At 38.2% G+C, this 27,666-nt stretch overlaps 1 protein-coding gene across 9 annotated transcripts in view; it reads left to right on the forward strand.

Moving 5' to 3' along the window:
- LOC127798213 (probable peptide/nitrate transporter At3g43790) overlaps window positions 1-27,666 on the forward strand; it is a 94,958-nt gene that overhangs the window by 26,561 nt on the left and 40,731 nt on the right. For 4 of the 9 annotated variants that reach the window (XR_008022353.1, XM_052331606.1, XM_052331645.1 and 1 more), the window contains 4 exons: window positions 17,197-17,246; window positions 17,434-17,509; window positions 19,068-19,133; window positions 19,461-19,676. Coding sequence is in view for 8 of the 9 variants with exons in the window: in XM_052331606.1 (XP_052187566.1) it covers window positions 17,197-17,246; window positions 17,434-17,509; window positions 19,068-19,133; window positions 19,461-19,676 (408 nt within the window). In the remaining variant the exon portion in view is untranslated. The remainder of the gene's footprint in view (window positions 1-17,196; window positions 17,247-17,433; window positions 17,510-19,067; window positions 19,134-19,460; window positions 19,677-27,666) is intronic. The other 5 variants (XM_052331627.1, XM_052331634.1, XM_052331667.1 and 2 more) reach the window with 4 other exon arrangements.

The raw sequence follows: 27,666 nt of genomic DNA on the forward strand, positions 1-27,666 counted from the left end.
CTTCTAAGTAGTGTCTTTACTTCTCAACTGCCATAAGTACAACTAGTAATTCCTTGTCGTAGATGCTGAGGCCTTGGTGTCTTGGGGCTAATGCTTGACTTAGGAAGGCTAATGGCCGATCATCTTGAACTAGGATTGCTCCCACCCCTGTGCTGTTAGCATCTACCTCCAAAATAAATGGCTTGTTAAAATCAGGAAGTCCTAAGATAGGGACCTCACTGATGGCCTTCTTCAGCTGTTCAAAAGATCTGTTAACCTTCTCATCCCACTTGAACCCATCTTTCTTCAACAATTTTGTGAGGGGCTTGCTTATTACTCCGTAATTCCTCACAAAACGTCTATAGTATCTAGTTAAACCCAAGAAGCCTCTCAGGGCTTTGACACTAGTGGGTCTTGACCAAGCAGTCATTGCAGCTATTTTCTTTGGATCTGTGCTAACTCCAACATTCGAAATAATATGCCCCAAATACTCTATCTGCTGTTGGGCAAAGGCACATTTAGATCTTTTGATGTATAGCTGATTGAATTGAAGGACTTGGAATGCAACCCTAAGGTGGTCTAGGTGTTTAGAAAATGTCGGGCTATAAAGTAGGATATCATCAAAAAAAACCAGCACAAACTTTCTGAGATAGGGTTCAAATATGTGGTTCATTAAGTCTTGGAATGTGGCTGGGGCATTGGTCAAGCCGAAGGGCATGACTGTGAATTCATAGTGGCCATGGTGGATTTTGAAGGCCATTTTGTGGATGTCATTTGGATCCATTCGAATCTGATGATAATTGGATCTTAAATCAAGTTTGGAAAGGACTGTCGCATATCTAAGTTCATCTAATAGATCTTCAATAATGGGGATAGGAAATTTATCTTTGATAGTGATGGTATTAAGCTGACGGCAATCAATGCAAAAGCGCCAGGTGCCATATTTCTTTTTAACTAGAAGGATGGGTGATGCAAAAGGACTCTTGTTGGGTCTAATGATAGAATTGGCTAGCATATCTTTCACCATTTTCTCAATTTCAGATTTGAGTTTTGGTGGGTATCGGTAGGATCTAATATTAATAGGCGTTGAGTTGGGTTAGAGGTTTATAGAATGGTCAAAGGGTCTAGTAAGAGGTAGTTCCTTAGGCTCTACAAATAAGTCCTGGAATTCAATCAGCAATAAATCTAACAATTCCAATTCATGTACTTGCCATGGCGATGGGTTTTGACTGTTGTTGGTCATCATTCATTGTCCTCCTAGACCTTCCTGGTTTTCTTCTTTGTCGTGGGTCTCAATCGAGAATAGTTGGGTTACTTGGGCTATTTTGTACTTGAACAACTTCTGAAGTATCTTACCCTTGATCATCTTGCAGATTCCATTCTCCACATTCCCTGGGTTACTCTCTAGCCTTCCTTCTCCAATGTTGTCTCCATTTTGTTGAAATCAAAACTAATCAGGTTCACTCCTTTCATCCAATCGACCCCCAAGACTATGTGGCACCCCCCAAGTTTTAGCAATCTCAAATCAACAATAAAGGCTTCCCCCTGCATCATCCAGCAAAACCCCAAGCAGGCTGATTGGCTTGGGACCTTACTTCCATTAGCAACTGTCACCGAGAGTGGTTGAGTATTGGATAGTTCACAATTCAACTTTCTGGCGATTCCCTCATCAATGAAACTGTGGGTACTCCCATTATCAATCAACACCATGAGAGTGTTATCTTGAGACTTCCCTTCCACCTTAATGATCTTGTTGCCTGCAATCCCCTTAATTACATGTAGCGAAATAACCCCATTGTCTTCCTCTTCTAGCTCCTTAGCTACGACTATTGTGTCTCCTTCAGCATCTTTGTCCATCTCCCTCCCTTCCAAAAAAAGAAGTTGTCTCTTACTCTGATGCCCTGGAGTGTATTTATCTCCATACTAGTAGCATAACCCTGCTGATCTTTAGTGTTCCCATTATCTAACTCCTTGCTGTCCCAAGGAAGGGTTTGCTGGAAATTTAGATCTTATCTCTGATCTAACCATTTCCTTCCCTTGCACCCTCCCTCCTGGGGAATTTACTCCGTAGACACCTCCTCTTCCTTGGGTTCTTTGTTTCCTCATCAAAGCCTAGATTATTAGTTCCTGTAGCAATGCATCCTCCGCAGTCTCTTGTACTGTTCGAGGCCTCATCATCTTCACCATAGATCTAAGGTCATCACTCAAACCGCTGATGAAGCTTGATACGAAATATTCCTCCGTCATATATGGATTCCAACTGAGCATTAATGATTTTAGCTCCTTAAACTGGAGTTGATACTCCTGCACCATACCTCTCTGCTTCAACTTATTAAATTCTTCTACGATATCCACCGTTTTCCTTTCTCCAAACCTTTCACATAATCCTCTCGCAAATTCCTCCAAATTGTAGTCCCCTCTCACGCCTGACCATCCTTGGAACCAAATATCTCCCACATCGTTCAGGAAGGCGGTAGCCAAAGTGACTTACTTTCTGGTCGTCAGCTACCTGGTGGATGTTGAACAATTTTTCACACCTTTTGATCCACCATCGTGGCTTCATTTCATTGAAAATAGGTAATTCCAACTTCGGTACCGGGAAATGCGTAGGTCCAACATTTGTCGAAGCTTCTAGTCTCCTTTCTACTCCAACTTCTCCCATACCTATTGGATCACCCCCCAATTTCAAAGACACTACCATTCGCTGGCTCACTCCGACACTTGGAAGTATCGGATCCAAGTGTTCCCGGGGAGGAAAATCGGGAGATATTCGTACCTGAGTCTAATTCAAGAACATCAGCATGAATTGCTTCATTTGTTCTCGAACCATATTACTTTGCTCTCGCATTTTCGTGCGAATCTGGCTACACATGTCTCCTTGCAACCAATCCGCCACCATCTCTAATCTCTTATCCACAACGGTTCTAATTGTATCCTCCATAGATCCCATCTGTTGTTGTACCTCCATCACCGTTGCTGACACTTGCTGTAGTTGCAGCTCCATCTGCTTCATACGAGTACCGTTGGCCATCGTAGAAGGTCACCAGACGTTGGCTAGGAAGGAGCTTTGATACCACTTTGTTAGATTACCGATTTGACTGAGGGAATTTTAGGTGGGAAGAAGGGAATTGAAGAATTAGAATGAAGAACGAAGAGGGAGAGGAAAAGAGAGAGAGAAATTAAGAAGGGAATTTAGAGAAAAAGGCAATTCAAATTTTATTAGATACCTTTCAAATGAGCCGGGACTCTGCCTTTAAAGAGTTCCACAGCTAAAAAGTAGGCGCCAAAATTAGTTACAAGCATTACAACTTGTTGCGCCTAACTACCGCCCCAATTACTATCTTGCCCTTACAATATCCTCCTTATTACAATCTAATAATCTAAGTACACAACAGTTCGAAATACATGTCATCCACTTGCTCTTTGAGTTCCCAGTTTCTATGCTGAGCGTGTGTTGATATCTAGCAAATTATATAGAAACCCTCCCACAACCTTGCATCATTAAGCAAATTTGATCAAAATAGTGGCTTCGATCAGACAACTAACCCTTTTCCCTTACCAGCAATAGTAAGAGAAGATCCATTAACAATAGTGATTTTATGATGCCCTGAACTTGGTTTATAGGAAATAAATGAAGTAGACTCATTGGTCATATAGTCAGTAGCACCCAAATCAAGTACCCAACATTTAGGTAGAGATGTTCTAGAAGCATTAAAAGAGGAAAAAATAAGACAGACACCATTTTGAGCAAATGAACAAGAACTAGAGGACTTGGAAAGTGTATCAAGGGGACCTTTTAGTCTTTCAATCTCTTCCTTGATATCAATTCTCTATGAGGAAGTTTGCTTTGGCTGAGAGTTTTCTTGATTAGTGAGATTAGTTCGGCCATTGGGAATTCCTTTAAAGCCTCACAATCTGCTGAGTACTTGTTCTTTTCCATGAAGTTTGAAACAATTTTCTTTGTGTCTCGATTTCTTGCAGTAGCTACACCATAAACCATCTTTGTTGGGCTTAGATCTTGGTTTAACTGTAACTGGAATGGTCTTATTTACTGCCATAGCAGATCCAACTGGTGTTGGTGGATCAAACATGGCAGAGCGCCACGTCTCTTCTCGTTGAACAATAGAGAATACCTCTGCAACCAGAGGAATAGGGTCCTTTCCCAAAATCTGCACTTTTTTTTTTTATCAAAATATAAATATATATAAAGATCAAAATGTACAGTATACACCGGGCATACCTAGGACAAAGAGAACCACCCAAAAACTAAAGAACATGAGCAAGAGATCCATACTGAATTAAAATATGGGGATACAAAGAAAACATAGCTTTGTATACAAAGGTTTTAATCCTATAAGAAATGCTCTCACAACAGGGACATTCTCAAAAACAACACGATTTCTAGCAACCCAAATGTGGTAGACCGTGGCTGCCAAAGCCATCCTTTTAACCCGACTCAGCCAAGAAGAACCTCTAGCTTGATGCTGGATACACTTAAGCGCCCTCGGCAGCGAAGGCATAGCACGAGCAAGGCCTAGCCAAGTTCTAATCGAGCTCCAAATGACCGTGCTGATCCGACACTGAAAGAAAAGATGACCCACGGACTCATCAGCATCACCACACATAGGGCATAAGCGATCAATATCAAGGAATATAAGCTTATCCTTCGTGAGGATTTTCTCCTTGGCACACAACCACAAAATGAAGGCATGCTTGGGGATAAGGTTGGACTTCTAGACCACCGAAGCCCACTTATCTCTCTGCCCCTTGGGCCTAAAATAATCATACGCTGCCTTAGTGCTGAAGGACCTATTTTTGTTCCACCCTTCTAAAATAGCCAAAGCTCCATTGAGGGAACCTCTATCTTGTACAAGAGTGTCCCTGATACTCAGCAGCTTCTTGAATAAAGAGGAATCATCCTCTCTGCGCTCCCTCTCCCATATGGATGCTGCCCCTAAATACTGATGGCCAATCCATTTCACCCAAAGAGAGTCCTTCTTGGAGTGGATGTTCCATAAAATCCTGGATAACAACCCATTGTTCTAGCTTCTAAGATCTCTGAGGCCCAGGCCACCTTCAGACTTCAGCATACACACAGACCTCCAAGGAATCAATGAGATCTTTGAATTCCATAAGAAGAGCCTACATAACCGGGATAAATTGTCAATCACTGCACCAGGAACATTGAGGATTGAAAGCTAATAACATTCGACCCCTTGAAGAACAGCCTGAATTAGCTCTGCTCTCCCAGCATATGATAATGAGGAAGCTATCCATGAACTGATACAATCCGAAATTTTATTAATAAGAGACGCATAAAAGCTCACTCTTAGCTTCTGAGCCACAAGAGGCAGCCCCAAATACCGGAAGGGCATGCTGCCTCTTTGGAAGCCCATGATGCTAAGGATATCCTGCATATCCACACCCTGAATCCCAGTAGTAAAAACACGCTTGACTTCCTCAAATTAGCAGACAAACCAGATATAGTAGCAAACTCATTAAGGCAGCTCATAAGCATTGAAACTGAAATGGGATCCCCCCCTTGACATGAGCATAATATCATCAGCAAAGATAAGGTGAGAAATATCGAGCTTGCTGCACTTGGGATGGAAGTTGAAATCTAGCTAGCAGACAACATAATTTAAGGCTCTAGAAAGATATTCCATGCATAACACAAAAATGAAAGGAGATATAGGGTCTCCCTACCGAAGCCCCTTAGCCCCTTTGAAAAACCCGCACAAGGCTCCATTGACCACAATCGAATATGAAGGAGAAGTAATGCACTCCATGACCCAACCAACAAATCGAGAGTGGAAGCCAAGGCCCACCAACACCTGCCTAATAAAACTCCAATTAACAGAGTCATACGCCTTACTTAAATCCACTTTAAGGCATCTCGGAGAAATCCTCTTACGACAATACTTTCTCAACAGCTCTTGGACAAGGTGAACATTATCTGAAATGCTTCTTCCTTCAACAAAGGCAGCTTGGGCCTAGTCAACAATAGAGCCGAGCACCGGGACCAACCTAGACGCCAATGTCTTAGAAATAACTTTGTACAGAACATTGTAGCAAGATATAGGCCTATAATTAGCTACACTCGAGGCATGAGCTATCTTAGGCACCAGCACAATAGCCGTATGGTTGATCTGCTTTAATAGCGAGCCCGAGCTAAAGAATTCCTTAATAGCTTGGCAAAACTGAAGCCCCACAATGCTCCACGCTTTCCTGAAAAAACAGGAAGAGAACCCATCTGGCCCGGGAGCCTTGTCATCCCCAATATCAAAGAGGGCACCTTAATCTCCTGATCCGAGGGGACACCAATCATCCTATCAGCATGCAGCTGGGAAATTAAAATCTGCACTTTTACTTGGTCATACTCTAGGTTAAGACCAGTAAGAAAATCAAAGATTTTATCTCTCTCCACAAATGCAGCGTGTGTTATAGTATCTTCAAAGCAGATCATTGGCATATTCTAGTAATGATTGATCTCAAACCAAATATTTGTAAGTGTGTTGTAATAATCAGTCACTGTCATCCCTCCTTGCTTCATAGTAGCACCCTTGGTCTGAATGTCATAGATAACTGTAGCATCCTGTTTCATGGAATAGCTTTTGCAGAATCTCTCCCAAATGTCATGGGCAGAAGATAGAAACATGTAGTTTCTACTTATTTCTGGTAACATGGAGTTCCAAAGCCATGAACATAATGATGGCATCTTCTTCATCCCATGCCCCAAACCTTGCATCGGTAGAATTAAAACCCATACCGCTTAGGTGAGATAGTTTTCCACACCTTTTTAGATAGGTAGAGGTTACTTGGGACCATTGGAGATAATTCTTTCCCTGGAGTCAATAAGCTGAATTGATAGGATGAAGATCATTATGAGAGATAGGTGTATGTTCAGTAGGTTGAAGATCACCCGAGAAATCAATGGGTTGATCCCCCTAATAGAAGATCGGAATGATTTGGGGTGATTGCATTAGAAATTATAGACATGGTAGTGACAATATTGGCTAAAATAGATGCAGCAATGAAGACTGAAAAAAGGGGGAGAGTTGAGGGTAGTGGTTGAATAGCAATGAAGGTTGTAATGGCACAAAAAAAAAAAAACTAAAGATAGTGGTGGAAAAAGAATTAGGGTTCTAAGAAAGGAGGTTTTAATACCATATAGAAAAATGAAACAAGCTGAGAAAATTATAGATGCTTGATTGATTCTCAAGTAGTATAGGATATTTATACACGACAACTAGGTTATCTCCTATATTCTAGGAACATATTTGAATATGTTTTGAAGATAAAATATAGCAATAAGAATTTAAAAATTTGTTGAGATATCTTGAATTATGCTGCTGCCTTTACCTTTATTCTTGGAGTTTTTCAAATCTCCCAATCACTTTATCCTTTCATCTCCTATTTTTCAGGCCATAAGATTAGGAGAACAATCCAGCTATTACTTGAGTCTTTTGAGTAAACTGTTATTTTATTTCCAGAATATCTTTATGATATTTCCAAGATGAGCGACTTTGATGAAGGGATTACTTTAATTGGGTATTAATTTAATATAAGTTATTCTTACTTTGGAATAAATTGCAATTAAGGTTTTTGATTATTGTGTGTTATATGATTTAGGTTCTAGGTCCTTTCGGTATACCTAAGACACATCCAGGGTAGCTAGTTGTTTGGACAGTCATAATGAGTAGGCAATTTATATTGTGACAATGATTTTAATTATCCCCTCGTCAATTATCATGAATGAATAATTTATGTTGGAAGGACCTTTGATAGTTAGACTATGAAAGCTGAAATCGAAGCAGTTAAAATGTAATCTGACCTAGAATTGTTAAAATGGCTTGTGTGAATTTAAATTGCAAGTGTAAGGGCCAACATACATGCCACTTAATTGTAAAGGGTTATTCTACATCAGGCCTTATTATGAAGTAAATAAATGGAGACTTTGTGTGAAGATAATCAAGGCTTAAGGCTGGAAGAGTTAAGTTCCTTTCTGATTTCTTGTAGAAGGGTCATGACTGGTTAGGGTTTGATGACAGTTGTCTCAAAGCTTTTTTGTATTGTAAAGAGTGAAAAATATTGTGTTTTCTTATATTGCAGAGACAAATTACACTATTATATATACATTCTAGATCCTAGGATTGTGCTTAGGATATTCTACTTTCTATATTTACAAAGTTGACTTTCCTACATGTTCTATTCTTACAACATTGAATGCTCAATTGTCTAGTTTCTATGGATAACACTCATCCTCAAGCTAGAGCATAGATGTTAATCATGTCCAGCTTGTTACATGGATAGTCAATTCTAGAACCATTCAATGCCTTTGTGAATATATCACCTAGTTGTTCGCCTATCTTAACATGACCAGTTGATATGATGTTTTGTTGGATTTTTTCTCGGATGAAATGACAATCAACTTCAATGTGTTTGGTTCTCTTGTGGAAAACTGGATTTGATTCAAATGAAGAGGAGCTTGATTATCACACCATAACTTCATAAGCAGAGGTTTGTCTAATCCAATTTCACTCATTAGTTGATAGATCCAGATAAGTTCACATGTTGACTGTGCATTCTTCGATATTTTGATTTTACACTAGATTGAGATACCACATTCTAGTTCTTACTCTTCCATGAGACCAAATTGCCACCAACGATGACACCACATACTGTTGTTGATCTTCATCAACCTTAGAAGAAGCCCAATCTGCATTTGTGAAACATTCAATATTAAAGTGCCTATGATTTTTATATAATATGCCATGTCCTGGGGCTCCTTTGAGATAACATAAAATCTGCTTTAAAGCAGTCCAATGTGCCATTCTTAGAGAGGACATAAATTAACTTACATTGCTGACATGATAAGCAATATCAGGACAAGTCACGGTTAGATAGTTTAGTATCCCCACCAACCTTCTATACATTTCAAGATTTTCAAACAACTTTCCCTTATTTGTTGTAAGTTGCAAGTTCATAATCATTGGTGCACTACATGATTTGACTCTCAGCTTCCTTGTTTTAGTTAAAAGATAAAGGACACATTTACGTTGGGAGAGAAATATACCTTTTTTAGATCATTACTTTAATTCCCAAGAAATATTTCAACTCTCCCAAGTCCTTGGTCTAAAATCTCAACTGGATGAAGGACTTAAGAGTTGCAATGCCTACATTGTTACTCCCTGTGATGACAATATCATCAACATATTCGACTAACAATATTATACCAGCTTTTGATTGTTAATAAAATGCAAAATGATCGTAGGAACCTTTTTTAAGTCTGAACTCCTGAACAACCTCACTAAATTTCCCAAACCAAGGACTTTGTTTTAGACCATATAGATATTTTTGAAGTTTACAGACCTTTTCGGACTCCCCCTGAGTAACAAACTCAGGTGGTTGCTCCATAGACTTCCTTTTGTAAGTCACCATGAAGAAAAACATTTTTGACATCGAATTGATAGAAGGACCAATCATTCGTAGTATATAGAGAGATAAACAAGCGAACAAAAGCAAGTTTAGCCACTAGAGAAAAAGTATCAGAATAATTAACACTGTAGGTTTGAGCATACCATTTATCAATCGAACTGGCATTAAGCTGAGCCACAGAACTATCAGGATTAACCTTGACAGCAAAGACCCATTTGCATCCAATAGCTGTCTTCCCAAGAGGTGAAGGAACAAGATCCCAAGTACCATTCTCATCCTAGGCCCACATCTCATAAACTATAACTGCATGCTAACCATGGTGAGATAGAGCTTCAGATAAACATTTAGGAATCAAGACAAAATCTAAAGATGAAACATAGCACTGAGGGGAGGGAGATAAATGTGTGTAAGAAGCAAAAGAAGATATAGGATGCGTACATTGGCATTTACCTTTGCGAAGAGCGATGGGAAGTTCAAGACTCAAATTAGTAGATAGATGAGCCAGGGTAGTAGGGGATGTAGGAGGGTTCGCAGATGAAGAAGAAGCCGGTGGAGGATGTGAAGTTGGCACCCTAGAAGAATACACTTGAAGAATAGGTGGGTTAGGAGACACAGTTGGAGCAACGCGAGTGGTCACAGTGGAGATAGGGAAGAAAGGTATGGTCTTAAAGAAGGTAATATCAACAGAGATCAAGTATTGACCAAGAGTAGGAGAAAAATAGCAATACCCTTGCTGAGTACAAGAGTATTCAAGTAAAATATACTTGAGAGATTTTGGATCCAACATAGACAAGTGAGGATGGACATCATGGACAAAACAAGTGCAATCGAAGATACAGGGGTTAATAGGGAAGAGATATTGAGAAGGAAATAAGATAGAGAATATCCCCCCAAGGATAGATGAAGGCATGCGATTAATCAAGAAATAGGTAGTAGAGATTGCATCATCCTAAAATGGTTTAGGAATTTTCATGTGGAGAAGAAGAGCTTGGGCAGTTTCCAATAGATGTTTGTTTTTTCTTTTGGCAACACCATTATGGGGTAGGGTATCAATACAAGACGATTCATGAAGAATGCCATGTTGTGACAGAAAAGAGGTAAATGCAGTAGAAAAATATTTAGTGGCATTATTGCTATGTAAAACACGCACATTAGTATGAAAATGTGTTTGGATCTCAGCAAGGAAGGAACAAAATATAGAAAATAATTCAGTGCGAGATTTCATTAAATAGAGCCACGTAGCACGAGAATAATCGTCTATAAAGGTTACAAAATATTGATATCTAGACTTGGGAGGTACCAGACAAGGACCCCAAACATTGGAATGGACTAACATAAAAGGAGACAAAGTGCGTTTATTAATTTTAGGGAAATAAGACATATGATGGTGTTTAGTGAACTGACAAGACTCATATTCTAAATGAGATAAAGAAGAAAAATGAGGAGACAACTTCTTTAATGTAGACAAGGAGGGATATGCCAGACGACAGTGGATATCGAGAGGAGATAGGATACTAGAGCAAGTGGTTGGTTGTGGAATTAGTGGGGTAGGAATAGTGTCAAGGAGATACAACTACCAAACTCATTGCCTTTACCAATAATCTTCTTCGTCATAAGATCTTGAAAGACATAATGGGAAGGAAAAAATGAGACACAATAGTTAAGGATATGATTGAGCTTGCTAATAGAGAGTACATTAAAAGAGAAATCAGGTAGGTATAAAATAGATGACAATGATAGAGATGGAGTACGTGGGCAAGCCTAGAAACACAATGGACCCATCAACCAATGTCACATTTGGGAAAGGAGTTTGGGAATCAAAGGATGAAAGAATACCTGGGTCACCTGTCATATGATTTGTAGCATTGGAATCAATGACTCATTTGGCAAAGGATGACATAAGACATGTAGTAGGATTACCTGAGCTATCACTAATGGCTATCGGGGCATTGATAGATGATTTGGAGGCTTGGTATTGGGTAAAACGAGCGTATTCATCAGCAGAAATTAGAATTGTTTGTTTAGAAGGTGAAGGGCTCTTATCATGAGCAACAATATTGGCAACTTGCGACTGTGAGGGTTTCCCATGAAGTTTCCAGCAAGTATGTTTGTTGTGACCAACCTCACTGCAGTGATAACATGTAGGTCTACTGCTATTATCAGAACCATGACCCCCACTGCCACTAGTATCACCATTGTGCCTCTTGTCACGACCATTCCAATCGCCCTTTCCACCACGATGTTCATTTTGCACCCCAGTTACTGCAACTTACAAGAGCAGAATTGGTACCTGGAGGAGGACAAGGATTTTTTGCTCGTAGAACCCTAGTAAAAACATCATGGAGTGATCCAACCTCCGGGCTGGACAAAATCTGCGTTTGTGCAGCATCAAATTCTGCTGGTAATCCTGCTAGAAAACTCATAACAACCATCTGTTCATGCTGAGATTGCTGCGTCTTTACATCGGTGTTAAATGGAAGAAGAGAATTCAACTCTTCATACCCCCATTTGAAGTCCATAAAATATTCTATAAGGGTCCTATCTTGTTTCTCTAGGGGGTAAAACTCCTTATAGACATCATAGATGCGAGAGACATTATCTTTGCTGGAGTACAAAAAGGCTAGGTAATCCTTAAGCTTCTTAAGAAATTCACAATGATTCACTAGACCCAATTACCTCAGTGTCAATAGAGTTTTGGATCTGCAGAAATATCTTGGCATCCTCATGCAATGATGCCTTCTTAGCAGCAACATTAGATGGTGATTCATCAGTGAGTTGGTCGTCTCATTCAATGCTGCGAAGATGTACCCTAATGGTTTTTCTCTAGTCTAAATAGTTCCTACCATTGAGTTTATGTTCTGTGATTTTTGTTGTCAAGGGGAATGACATCAGAAATCACAATCTTTACTTCCTTGGCATCTACCTGTTCGGTGGCATTAGTTCTTTCTAGGTCATGGGCTGCCATCAAGAACTAACCCAACTAACTCAACTGGACGAACAGGAAGGACTAGATGATTGGAACAAGTGGACACGAGGGGAATAGAATAGGAACGATATAGGGAAGAATTGATTCCACAACTGCAACAAGAACTGGAACTGGGATGAATCCTGCACTGTCGGGATTCAACAGGATGCCACCACAACTGCAACTTGAACTGGAACTGGGCTCGCCTGGGCTTGGAACTGCACCTTGTAATCGGATCTTGGGCATGACAAGGGCTGCTTCAACTCGGACAGACGGGCTTGCTCAAATAGGGCAAACGGGCTGGCTCTGATACCATGTAAAAAGAGAAAAATATTCTGTTCTTTCTTATATTGCAGAGACAACTTACACTATTATATAAACATTGTAGATCCTAGGATCATGATTAGGATATTCTACTTTCTATATTTATAGAGTTGACTTTCCTACACATTCTATTCTTACGACATTGAATGCTCTAGTTGCCTAGTTTCTATAGATAACATGTATTATTTGATTTGAAGTCTAAAATATTGTAGTTGTTTTCTGCTATCTTCTAGGTTCAACACTTAAGGTGTCCAAACATGAAATTTTATCTGAAATAAAATGTCCTAGTGCCTGTAGATACCAAGAATATGTGAAGCTAATAGATTAGGCCCATGCCCAATTTGTTCCTTTCAATTGCTATATTGATGGGGTAAACTGTGGGTTAATTGTCACAACTCGATTTTTAATAAGTCATGACCGGCACTAATCCCTAGGCCCAGCAGTCCTACTGTGGATTAGTAAGCCTCTTCTCTAGCTCGATATGCTAAAAAAAAAAATATTAATACTACTGACAAAATATAGAGACATGGAATCAAATACTATATCAACATTCCACAAAAATCTCAATATCTCATATACAGCAGCTACACAAAAATACGAATATCCATCCTCCTGCTGTCATAAATACATATACAGTCCCATATCTAGGGCCTTTGGCACAATTATGTATCACAAAAATAAAATACAAAATAACAGACTCAACAATACGTGTACGTCTCCACAGAGCATCCTATATTACATCAAGAATCAAAAGGGGTCTGACATCATACCAGAAGATCTGCTGGACCAATATTCAAAAGAAGAATCTCCTGAAAATATTTTTTTTAAAAAAAATGTGAGTTTTTGTGGACTTGCGAGAATAAGGTATGTCATGTCTACTAGAAGAGTATGCAATAAAAATGCTAGGATGAACATCATGGATACAATAACATAATAATAATATGAACAACGAGAATATGTACCATAAGTCTAAACAATTTGAGGTTCAAAGGAAAACATAGTGTAGAAAAAATAGGTGCCTAGAGACAACTCCCATAAGTTGCTCACCTAACCACCTAAGTCTCCTATACTTTTTATATGTGATGCATGCACAGAGTCTGAGAACACACTAGTAGAAACTGGCCTAACGCCTATACACAAATGCACACAAGTACATATACTGGCACATATATCATCATCACACTATAATACCATCATAGCCCACGTGATAGCAATGCTGAAACATACTATCCATGTGTCTCATGGCCTTGGCATGCCAAGCCTCACAGTACCATGATCTTTTCTTGCTGTGAGTCACCAGGGAATCTAATCTACTAGATAGTCCTCTAATAATAATGCAAATGATACCTTACTTAATGCATAAGTCATAACCATTTATCATTTCATGTGGTGCCCAAAATGCACCATATCATTCAATATTTCACATATTTAAAGACAAGAAATCAGTTAGGGTATATTTCTACTTATGTCTCTCCTAGTAAGATGAAAATATTTCATGCAATTTAGAAACATTTAAAAGTGTTTTTCCGTGATTTGCATATAAAAATCATATACAAGTTATGCATGGAACAATATATACGTGCACAAAATAAGGTAAACATAACATATCATGTCTACTCGCCTGGGAAAGGATGACTCATGTCCGAGTCTGGGGAGAAGATCGAGTAAAGTCCTGGGAATCCAAGCCTACAATAAATAAAATAGGGTGATCACATTTGGGTAATAAAAGTAGTGACATAATAAAAATTACTTAAAGTCTTAACCATTGCCTAACACCCTGAATCAGTCATTTTATACCTTGGCTCGCATAATATTTGAATTTGGCGCCATGGAATTCGTCGAGCTTAGCCATTGACTACGTCATCATGCCTCGCTTTGCATGCTACACATAAGTGTATAGTGGAACTACACACCCACTTATAGGCTGCAATAAGAATAATATATATATTTCTATATTCACTCATAAACTAGGTTTCTTTTAATATAGATAATATTTTTAAAATTTATCTTTTTCAAAATACATATATATTTATATTTATAACTCAATTAGTAAATTTTTTTAAAACATAATAATTAATTAATTAGTGATTTAATAGATGACTTAAAAGAAATGATTTGCAATGTGCTAGTCTCAGGATAAAATGAATCCATCAGAAATCAGGATTTGGGATAAACCCAAGTCATCATTATAGGCTAGCCTAGAACGCACCCGGGGTCAGTCTTGCTCGGCCTTGAGTCATCTAATAGGGCTTCATCTTTAGAACTCTAATCAGCAAAGTGACTCGCCAGTCACATCGCCAATTCCAAGAGACCTAGGGAGAATCCAAATTAGACTGACGTCGATATCCTGAGTAGGACTAACCTAACCAAGTCATCCTAGGTTCACGAACAAGCGATAACAAGGGAAAACAAGCCGAGTGAGCCAGCCCAATAGTTGCCACAACTAGGTCAAACCATGCCCAACACATTGGGTCATTCTATAACCTAATCGGGCCCCGCCATCCTAGACCAAAACCTTACTCAACCTGCCCAGCCCCAAACGCCGTTTTTTTCTTTCTTTTTTTTTCTTTCCTTTTTCTTTTCTTTTCTTCTTTTCTTTTTCTTTTTTTTTTTTTCTTTTTTCCTTTCTTTTCTTTCTTCCCAACAATCTGCCGCCACCGGCCGACGAAACATGGCCGACCAGGATATCGAAACGAAGCCCTCGCCACGAACATCGACATATCTCAAAATGAGAGCCATCAGTCGGTTAGATTTTAACAGATCTAAGAATTAATTTTCGGCCAACATAGGGACGCTTTCTGGCCATCGCCGACTGCCGGCCATTTTTCTGACGATCGGAGGCTACCATGAGGTGCGCAACACCAAGGGGACCAACATACCAAAAAATGAGAAAGATCGGACGGCTAGATTTTCGTAGATCTAAGATTAAGTTTTCGGCCAAAAACAAAGGTTCACTGCCAGTCACTGCTGGCCACTGTGGCCGGTGATTTTCGGCGATCTGAGACCGCCATCTGATACCCTCGAGCATTCCGACCAACATATCTCAAGACCAAACAAATTCAACGGTCAGATCTCCATAGATCTGACTTTAAACAACCGGCCAAAACTCACATCGTGCCTACACATACATCTCGCGAAATAATGGCCAAACCAACAAAAACCATACAAAAGCACTTACCTCTTTGTAGATCGGGGGCGCTTAAACAGTGGAAATGAAGTCGGATCGAAGATCAAACAGTCGGATCGTGAGAAATCAACGAAAATCCGAGAGAGAGCGAGAGAGAAAGATAAGGAGAGAGAGAGAGAAGATTTCGTGGGGGGGGCAGCCCGCGCACCTCCCCCTTTTCTTTTTATATTTTCTGGTTTTTTTAATATATATATTTATTTTTTTATATATATATTTCTTTTAAAATTGAATTACTGTTATTATTATTATTTTTTCCAAATCTTTACATTAATATGTTGCAACAAAATGTTATTGGTGGCATATAAATAACTTAGACTCTTAAGTACTGAATTCTTATTCTTGTTGACATTCTTACATTATCAATATTGGTGGTAGCAGTAGCATGGGGAAACAGAGGAAGATTAGAACTTACATATACAAAATGATTCTTCTTAGCGATTTGTATGCCCTTCCTTTCAAATTCATTTTCTCTTTTATGAAGTTTCTCCTATTCCATTCTCTTAGCACCTTATGATAGTGATAGATTGAGACTGTATCGATGTTATAATACTTGCACAGGTAGAGGAAAAGTAAGGGTTGCAGATCAATATCCGTCCTCAGACCTGAAGTAGTTCCTGCCTCAACTATGTTATTGATGACTTCCTAGTTAACTATATGTGTTTTGTGAATTTTCAAAGGACCTCTGATGTTTAAGCAATATAAGTAAGACTCCAACACTAGAGGTGTTAATCTCCTAGCACACTAGTTAATTTGGTGGTGCTACAGACCATTATCATTTTTTAAAGTAGAAAATGTTCTGCTTTTGGGCGATTTGTTTGTTGTTAATTGAATGAGTTTGAGTCTATGATTCGCATCTTCCTAGCCCCAGTTTGAGTGAAAGAATCATATCTTTTGTATTTCACTTGGATGTGTAGCCATTTCCTTAATGTATGGTTTACTGTTATGCATGGTTCATTACTTTTGATTATAGATCTTTTTTTCGGAGAAAATGGTTACATAAGTTGGAAATACAAACAAAATATTGCCTCTTCAAATGTTTGTGGAGTATGTTCTCCACATAATATGCTGAAAATTAAAGTTCTTGTTAACACTTCTCATCTCCTTTCAAGTTATTTAAGCAAAATCAGCCTAAATTTTATTTCTGAACTTATAGTAAAGTTCTTCCAAAGAAGATATGTTAGTCGAACTTACCTTAAATGGGATTCACACATAGTAAAAAGTTACTTTTGAATAGTTTTGTGCAAGTTTCTTTTGATAATAAAGATTCTAATCAGTTTTTAATGGCTTCTCTCTGCATCATCAGCCTGTGGAGAAGTATCCAGATATATTTTCTGGAATTTCCTTGTTTGGAAGGTATGCCAATGCTCTGATGTTTATGGTTTTTGTTTCTTGTCATCCATATCAATAAATTGCTTTCCTCTACATGAAAATAACTCGTTTCTCAAACAGTGCAGGTTTCCTTACTTATTACCTTGCCTTATAATATCACTCTATTCTATGGGAGTAATTATTTCTTGTTTTCGTTTTTCAAACTGTGCAGGTTTCCTTACTTATTACCTTGCCTTATAATATCACTTTATTCTATGGGAGTATTTATTTCTTGTTGGTGGCTTCCCGTAAGTGTCCCGAATCCTTGCTCCTTTATAGTTAGAACTGGATCAACACTTTATGCTTTTGGATTCTTTAGAGCACCAATGTGATACTTGAATATATCTTGAACAACTATGATTTATTGGTAAATGGTGCTCTAGAGAATGGATATTTATTGTGATAAAAACTTTTTTTTTTTCTTGAAAATTGACCTGCATAAAAATAGGATATGAATGTATATGAAGAGGCTTGATAGTTCGAACTTGCAATATTTGTCATTAAATTAAAGTCACACATAAACATGGTCAACCTCGGAATTTTACTCTGCTCCAGAAGCACCAGATTTCGATACACATGGAGATAGTTAACTCAGAATTTACACCTCCTGAAGCACCAGATTTTGACAGTTATCTTATTATTGTCATAACATCTATTGGGTTTCTATTAGTGACACTTGATACATCCAACAATGATCTTTCCTGTAGCATCTAACAAGTATCCAAGTGCTGCCATATGTCGCTTCTTATTTCAACTAATCTGTAACTTGCAATGGTAAAAGAAACCAGATATAGAAAATAATACAATAGTTTTGAGGTGATTTCTTAGCAATTATCTTAACTAGAAGTATAATGTCAAGCTTATAAGATTTTGCTACTGTTGCATTATTAGTTGCTCCTTATGATTATCTAAAGATAAAGCATACTTCCCAGTCTTCCATAGTGCTTTTATCAACTGACTTACCAATCTACACAAGAGTGCTGCTTTGCAAGCTAGAGTAAGATACTAATATTCCTGCAACAAATTTTGTATGGTCCAGGATCTTCAAATGCTTAAACTTAATATCTATTAAATCTGGTATGGTAAATAGGTTAATCATGTAGACATGGCCACCCAAACTATTTCCTTTTCCTGAAAATACCTTCCCTCAACCTAACAACTTCCATGCCCAGAAAGTGCCACAGAAGTTCAAACTTTCATGTACTAGCACTCATGTAGTTCATACTTCAAGAGCATAACATATCAACTTCCATCTTGGGAACCACAACATCATCTACTTATGGTACTGTTATGATAACCCTTTTAGATCTTTGTTTGGTAAATAATGAGGCTTGGATATTGCTCGCTCCTCCTTGTATGTTTTTGCCGGGATAGTGAACTTACCAGATCTTGTTATGACAGACTGCTGGGGGCCAGAAATTGGCTTCTTCACGATGACTTCCTTTGAGCTACATGCCTAGGTGGTTTTCTCCTTGTATAACTGTTTTGCATGCTTCATGGAATGAAAGCATTTTCAATATCGAAGAGTTATGACCATCTTTTGCATATAAGAAATTAACAAATCATATGAACAAAGTCAAAATGGGAAATGGGGAGCTTTCAAAATTATTTTGCCATAGCATTCATGCTATTAGGAGCATCCACTATCAGGTCATAAAAAATGGAGAAACCATGTATCCTTTCCTGAAAAAGTGCAGTCTTGTTTACTATAAATAGGGTGTCACATGGGGAAATATGATATTGTGCAGGAATGATAGTTTAGACAGTAATGTTAGTGGAGTACATGTTAATGACTTTGTTGTCAAGTTCTGCAGCGAGTTTTGTACTCATGGAAACTTTATGGATGAAACATATCCATGGAGACATACAACAGTAAGACTGCATTTTCTTTCTTTCTTTTTTTTTTTTTTTTGTTCTTTTTTACTGGATAGTAGTATTAAATTTGTTTAGATGGAATATTTTTCAATTTTTTAATTTTATTTTGGTTAAAAGATGTTTATCTGTTAATTCATATTGCACGACTAGTATTTGACAAGATATGCATGCTATTTTGTTGCATTCACTCTTGTGAATCCTAACTACAGTGTATGAGATCAATTGGAAATTGACCACTCAATTTTAAGTTACTATAAAGAGAACTTTCTTTTAGATGATCTTTTTAGCAATGAATTTAGTAATGAAGATTTTCACTTTATCTAGGAAACCTTGCACATTCACAAAAAGAAGGCAGAAGAAAGTTGTGGCACCTGCCATGTGTTAGAAGATTCTTCAAATTCAGTTGACAAGAGAGGGGACATCGTTGAAGCTAGAGAAATAAAAAGTTCTTATTATGGAAGTTTGTTAAAGAATTGGCCTTTGATGTCGACAATCATTGTTTATTGTGTTTTCTCACTTCAAGAAGTTGCTTATTCAGAAGTAAGTTGTCTTCATTTCTCTTATCTCTACCCTATTCTAGTGACTTCTTTTAAGGAACTATGGCATATTCTATGAATGATGTTGTTGAGAATTCCACATCGTCTCCACAAGGGAGACCTGGGCTATATATAAGGAGCTTTTCAGGTTGGAGTTCTACCTCTAACTTCCCACATGGTATCAGAGTTAACCCTTGGCTGTCATGGTCATGGACCAGTACCCTGCCCGATCATCTGGGCATGTATCAGTTATTGGAAAAGTTTCGGCGTGGGGGAGAGTGTTGAGAATCCCACATCGCCTCCACAAAGGAGACCTGGGCTATATACAAGGAGGAGGATCCCTCCACCTGTTAAGCTAGCTTTTTAGGTTGGAGTTCTACCTCTAACTTCTCACAGATGTCAATAAAAGTATTTAGTTAATGAAGAAATTCTCATAATTCTTCTACATTTTTAGAATTAACTTACAACTCTATTTAAGGTGATTCTTGACACCTACATAAGGAAACTAGCAATCAACCTACTAAGGAAACTAAGTTAGAAAAGGAAATCTGTACAATTGGAAACTACCTAAAACAGAGAAAATATCTATACATTCCGTATCTATTATTCCATATCTCGGGTAAATCCTTTAATTTATTCAGCTTCTTTCAACACTCCCTCTCAAGCTGGTGAGTGGGATATCTTCCATTCCCAGCTTGCTAGCAATCTCTTGAAACCTTGAAGTAGGCAACCCTTTGGTTAAAACATCACCTAACTAGTTTCTTGATGCCATGTGAGGGATAGTAATTAGTCCACTGTTAATCTTCTCTTTGATAAAATGTTTATCCACTTTCACATGCTTCATTCGATCATGTTGAACCAGACTATATGCTATATTGATAGCTGATTTGTTATCGCAGTATAGTTTCATTGATCCACTTCCTTTAATTATCAAATCTTTTAGAATTATTTTTTATCCAAAGGAGTTCACAAATACAAAGAGCTATAGCACGAAATTATGCTTCTGCACTCGATTTGGCTACTGCATTTTGTTTCTTGCTTCTCCAAGTAACCAAATTTCCTCCTAAGAAAGTGCAATGACCTATAGTTGACCTCTTGTTTGTAAGAGATCCTGCATAATCAGTATTTGTGTATGCCTCTACTATCAGATCACTTCCCTTTTTGAACAAAATTCCTTTTCTTAGAGTAGCTTTCAAGTACTGAGAAATCTTTGAACAGCTTGTAGATGTTCTTCCTTAGGATCATGCATGAACTAGTTGACTACTCCCATTGCATAAGTAATGCTAGGTATGGTGTGTGAGAGATAAATCAATCTCCCTATCAACCTCTGATATCGTCCTCTATCAACAATTGTTCCTTCTTTGCTTTCTTGCCTCATTCTACGATTTGGACTAATAGGAGTATTCATTGGTTTGCATCCAAGGGTACCTGTTTCCTTGAGCAAATCAAGGATATACTTTCGTTGAGATATAAATATCCCTTGTTTGGAATATGCCACTTCAATTTCGAGGAAGTATTTTAGTTTCCTTAGCTCTTTCATCTCAAATTCTCGAGCCAATTGTGTTCTTAGCCTGAGTTTTTCTTCCTCATCACTTTTGGTAACTATAGTATCTACATATACTAGTAGGACTGTATTTTTTCCCTTACCAGAATTTTTCACAAATAGAGTATGGTCACCATGACTTTGCTTATACCCAAACTTCATAATAGCCTTAGTGAATTTTCCAAACCAAGCTTGTGGAGACTATTTTAGTCCATACAAGGCTTTCTTCAGTCTACACACTTTATTAGGGCCATACTTCTCATCAAAACCTGGTGGTGGTTCCATGTACGCTTCTTCTAAATCTCCATGAAGGAAGACATTCTTTACACTATATTGTTGGATTTCCCATCCATAATGAACTGCTAGAGATAATAGATTTCTTACCATGTTCATCTTTGCCACTGGTGCAAGTGTCTCTTGGTAATCCACTCCACAGGTTTGTGTGTAGTCTTTTGCAACTAACCTTGCCTTGTATTGTTCAATAGTTGCATTAGTCTTGAATTTGATTGTATAGACCCATTTGCAGCCAATTGCTTTCTTTTCCTTGGGATGCACCACAATTTCCCACGTTTCATTCTTTTCCAAAGCTCTCATCCCCTCCTTCATTGCATATGTCTAGTTCCTGTCCTTTAAAGCATCATATATTGTTTTGGGTATTTCGATTGAGTTCAAGATGGAGAGAAAACTTTTTTGCTGAGATGATAGTCTATGTGAGGAGATGAAATTTGCTATGGGATGTTTCGTGTACCTTTCCTTGAGGCAATGGGAAGGTTAAAATCACAATTTGCATGAGTATCACAAGAAGTAGTACTATTAACGTCAGAATTAGGCAAGCTGAAAGTGTTTACATTACCTAAGCTCGGAGTTGATTCTTGGACTTGCTGGAGAGGGTGTGATGATTGTACTCTTCTTGAATACTGTTTTAGTGGCTTTAAAAGGTTCTAGATTTGAGCAGGTTCAAGAACTTTGGTAGTGTCATTGGTTGGTTCAATAGGATTGGCAGGTTTGGGAACATTTTTAGCAATGGCAGTGTCATTGGCAAGTTCAATAGTAGTGTCATCTGCAACTTGTTCAATGGTATTGGCAGGTTCAGTGGTGATCTATCTATAGTCTGTTCAATGGTTTGTTAGGGTAAGGCTGATGATGATGGTGATGGTTTGTCAAGTAGCTTTGCAAAGGAGATGGAACCTGAGCACACATCTTCTCCTCTAGACTACTCCCCCTGAAGATGGGTGTGAGGAGATTCATAGAAAGGTTGAGACTTATTGAAAGTAATATCATGAGAAAGAAAAGTGCATCTGCTGGAAGGATCATAGCATTTGTAACCCTTTTGAGTGGAAGAATAATCAACAAAGATGCATTTCTTTGCTTGGGGCTCCAACATAGATTGCTGAGTTTTGGGCTAATGTAAGAAAGCAACACAACCAAACACTTTGGGAGACAGATTTCTCGGAGACACAATATCTGGAAAATGTGTGTACAAGATAGTTATAGAACTATGATGCTTTAGTACTCTAGAAGGAAGACGGTTAATGAGATAAGTGGCTGTTAGTATGGCTTCCCTTCATAGAAATTTTGGAGCATTTGACTAAAAAAGGAGTGCACGAGTGACTTTTAGGAGATGACGATTTCTTTGTTTTGCCAGTCCATTTTTCTGTGGGGTTTCATCACATGATGATTCATGAATAATACCTTCCTTGATGAAAAAAGGAAGAGAGATTCTGATTGAAATAATCCTTGGCGTTATCTAATCGAAGTCGTTTGATTTTTGCTCCAAACTGAGTAAGAATCATTCGGTGTAATTGAGGAAGTAGTGTACTAACATCATATTTGTCATTTATTTAGAATAACCAAGTATTCCTAGTGCAGTCATCAATGAAAGTAACAAACCATCTTGCCCCATGAGAATTAGAGATTTTTGTTGGCCCCCAAATATCAGAATGTATCAAAGTAAAAGGCTGATTGCATTTCATTGAATTTATAAGAAAGGAAGCATGACGGTGTTTTGCAAATTAACACACCTCATACTGGAAATCTGACACAATTGTATCTCTAAATAGCAAAGGAAACATATATTTTAAGAGAGAAAAAGGTGGATGACCGAGTCAAAGATGATGTGCCCAAATCTGTTGCTTGTTGAATATGGTTAAAAAGGCTTGAGAAGGAGTAGGTTGGTTTCCCTTTATTGGACCACCTCCAAGATCTTCAAGGTAGTACAACCTATCACATTCTCTAGCAAATCCAATTATCTTCCTCAAGATTTGATCCTGAAACACACAATGAGAGTCAAAGAATGTTATTTTGCAATGGAGTTCTTTCGTAAATTTTTGGACAAAGATAAGATTGGTTGAAAGGTTCGCGCTGTGAAGGACATTTGTAATAGACACAAAGGGGGTAAGGTAAAGACTTCCTTGTCTAACAATATTAGCAGGAGAACCATCAGCTATAGTAATTTTTTGGTTTCCTAAGGTTGGTACATTGGAATCAAAGAAGGAGAGATCATGGGTCATATGATCAGTTTGTTTAGCATGTGATGTTTTAAAAGAATCAGTCATGAGACACATACCACTCTTGACAAGAGAACAAGAACCTAAGGGTTTGTCCAAAGATTCAAGAAGATGCCTCAATCTTCCTATGCCTTCTTGGTTGAATTTTGTGGGCTCCTTGTCCAATTGAGTAGTGTCAGGAGTTAGAGATTGCTTTTTACTAACCACATTGGCTTGTCCCTTGAATCCTTTTGTTCGTGCCAAAACTTAGGCCTTACCATATAGTTTAAAACAGTTCTCACGAGTGTGGCGAGGTTTGTTGTAGTAGATGCACCGCAGTCCATCCCTGCTAGACTGTTTCCTTAAATCAACAGACTGCAGATTTGTATTTCCTCTATTTCCTCCTCTAGGTTTTCGATAGACCATTGTTGAAGCCTCATGTGTATAAGGTTCTAGCATAACACCTCATCTACTTTCTTCAGCATGAATAATCGAGAAACACTCACAAAGAGTTGGTGTAGGAACCTTACTGAGGATTTGAATTCTGATTTGATCATATTCAGAATTCAGACTTGCAAGAAATTTAATTACCCGATCTGTTTCGAGTAATTTTTGAACAGCTTGAATGTAATGGCTTCATTTCAGTTTTAGATCCCAGTTGCGATCTATTTCTAGCCAAAGTCCACTCATCCGATTGTAATACTCGATGACAGACATACCCCCTTGCTTGGTAGAACTAACCGGGTTCTTCAATTCATAGATAAGTGTTGCATCCTTCTTCTTGGAGTAAGTTTGCTGCAAGTTTTCCCATATTTTCTTTGTAGTGGTAAGAAACATCAAATTCTTGATGATCTCTGGTTTCATCAAATTCTTGTTGATCTTTGGTTTCATGAAGTTCCATAACTAGGACATGATCATTGAATCTTCCTCATCCCATGCCCTAAAACCTAGATCTTCTTCCTTTGGGCTAGGATTAGTAAGGTGCCCGATCTTCCCTCGCCCCTTGAGAAATGTGCGAACTACTTAGCTCTATTGCATGTAGTTAGTTCCATCAAGCCAGTAAAAGGGATTTATGCTCTGGAAATCATTCCTAGTGTTGGTAGTCATAGGTGTGGCCGATAGTTCACCTATAGTCGCAGAGGTTGAATCTTAAGAAACAGTTGACATACTTAGATAGGGACAAGAAAAGGTTCAAGGAAGATTGCAATGAAGACCGATCTATGTGAATGATCAGGTGTGCAGGGAGAGCCAAATGAGAGTAGATCTCTACCTCAAGTTTGGGCAGTACTTATGGAAATGGTGGAGAATTGTTATTTGTTTGCATCGAGTAAGCCCAAAGGTGCGTTCTAATCTAAGTCAAGTTTCATGTAGTAAGGTAGCAGTTAGTTAAAAGAACTCTTAACGGTAACTACCGGTTTTGTAACGGTAATTACTTGTCAACTACATTGTAAAATCAGCCTCTATGTTCTATAAATAGAAGGTTGGATTGTTCGATTAGAAGCATTGAAACAAACGAGTGTCTCAAGAGAGAAAAGCCTAGTAAACGATAGACTTTGTAATCTCTGTAAGTGTGCTTGTGTTCGTGTGTACTATTCAATCAAGATCAATGAAAGATTGGCTCTCGGTTTTAAGGCTGGATGTAGGATCATCAAAACCATGATGATCTAAATGAGGATAATCCCTTTGCGTCTTGTGAGTTCTTGTTTGTTCTTAAATTTCCATATTGTTCTGTTTTTTCTATTTATTATTTTCTGTAACGATTGTGTATGCAAGTGTGTGTTCAAGTGTTCTATCGGAGTGATTCTAAGGTTCAACTTAACATTGATCATTACTCATTTGCGGCTCTCCTCACGTTTAATCCCAGCAAAAGCTTTTTTGATGGAAGGGAAAGGTTTGGTACCAACGAGACAACCACAAACTTCATCGAGATCTTTGTTGAGGCCATATAGGAAATCGAATATCCTTTCCTTCTCCAACATTTTAGTGTACTTAGTACTATCCTCAATACAATGCCAACTAATATCATAGAAAAGATCCATCTCCTGCCAAAATTCAGTTAAAACATTATAGTATTTGGTGACCGACATGTTACCTTGTTTAGTAGTTCAAAAGGCAGAACGGATTTCAAAACATTGGGCTGTGTTTTCGAGATCTGAGTAAATTTCTTGCACAACATCCTAGATCTCCTTTGCAGTTTTGTAAAAGAGGTAGGTCCGTCCAATCTTAGGCTTCATAGAATTGATGAGCCATGCCATGACTATAGAGTTTTCAGCATCCCAAGTTGAATAGTTAGCAGCAGTTGAAGGTGGCATAGGAATAACACTCGTTAGATATCCAACTTTGCCTTTGCCTTTCATAACAAGTAACACAGATTGGAACCATTCATGAAAGTTGGTTCCATTGGGTTTATGTTGGGTGATTTGAAGAGAATGAAAATCAAGGGTTGATATGGGATTAGCTGAAGTAGTAGAAATAATAGGAGCAATGGAACAATCTTCCGAAGAAGAGTTAGTTTTTGCCATAAAAGAACTGATATTGTAGTTTAAAAAAAAGGACTGATGAGTTGAATGTCAAACCAGCGTCAGGCCTGGCTCTTATACCATGAACAAATAATTTTGAAAGAAATTACTTGATTTCTTACCTCCAGCAATCAGTTGTACAATACATGTATACAAGAGATCTTTCTATCTTAGGCTATACAAGAATAGGAAACTACCAAATACAAGAATATGAAACTTACTTATCTTCCATATTCTTCATATTCTTGAAACTACCAAATACAACCTCTTTTATATGAAAGTTACCAAATACAACCTCTTCTATATGAACCCCTTATCAATCAATTCTTTCAGCCGAGTCTTTAACTCTTTCAATTCATTCAGGGCCATCCTATAAGGAGTTTTCGAAATGGGTTGGGTGCCTGGCACTAGATCAATAGAAAACTCAACCTCTCTTCGAGGTGGCAATCCTGGCAATTCGTCTGGGAACACGTCAGGGAACTCACAAACTATCGGATGCTCCAATAATTTTGCCTTACTATTCCCATCAGTAGTCACAAAGGCAAGGTATGCCTCACAACTATGTCGTACCAACCTCTCTGCCTTCATTATCGAGACCATTGGAATTGAACTCATTGGCTTAATACCCCTATACACAATAACTAGTTGCTGGGTAACTCAAAATGAATCACCTTTCTCTGAGAATCAACCTTAGCATAGTGTCGAGATAACCAATCCATACCTAGGATAATATCAAAGTCCCTGATACCCAGCACCACTAAGTTGCTAGGACATTCCTTATCATACACCTTAATTTCACAATTCTAGAGTACCTCACTACCCATTAATACCACACCCCCAGGGGTAGACACAACCAAGTAATATGTCAATATAGTTCTAGGGAGGGGAACATGACATATAACATGCAGTGCAATAAAAGAATGAGTGGAACCAATATCAAAAAGTACATGCACATCGACACTATATAAAGAAAAAATACCTTGAATAATCTCGCTCTCTTCCTCTGCATCTGCTGCCGTCAAGGCGAACATCTTTCCCTAGACACAGGGTTTGTCTGTAGTAGCAGGGTGTTGCAGCATCGTTATTTGTGGAACTACTCCTTGTGCCCTAGGTGTTACTGGCCTCTAGTTAAGCTAGGGTCCCTGTCCCCTGAATCTCTTCCCTTCATATTGAGACTGAGCCGATTATGAGCAATTATTTGCTTGGTGCCCTTTCTGACCACATCGAAAGCACTTCACCTCTACGTTAGTCATTGCCCTATCTTGACTACAAGAACAGAAAGCTATTCTCTAAAATAGGAAATTGCCTAAACCTAATTTCCTATAATTGAGTCTACTAAAATTAGGAAACAAAGAATGGAAAGAATAAACTGAATCAAATCCCTAACAACCTGTAATATAATCAACCAAAAATATAGTTTCCTAGGAAAGGAAATTATATCTTCTA

Source organism: Diospyros lotus, chromosome 1, assembly GCF_014633365.1.
Source record: "Diospyros lotus cultivar Yz01 chromosome 1, ASM1463336v1, whole genome shotgun sequence".
NCBI lineage: Eukaryota > Viridiplantae > Streptophyta > Magnoliopsida > Ericales > Ebenaceae > Diospyros > Diospyros lotus.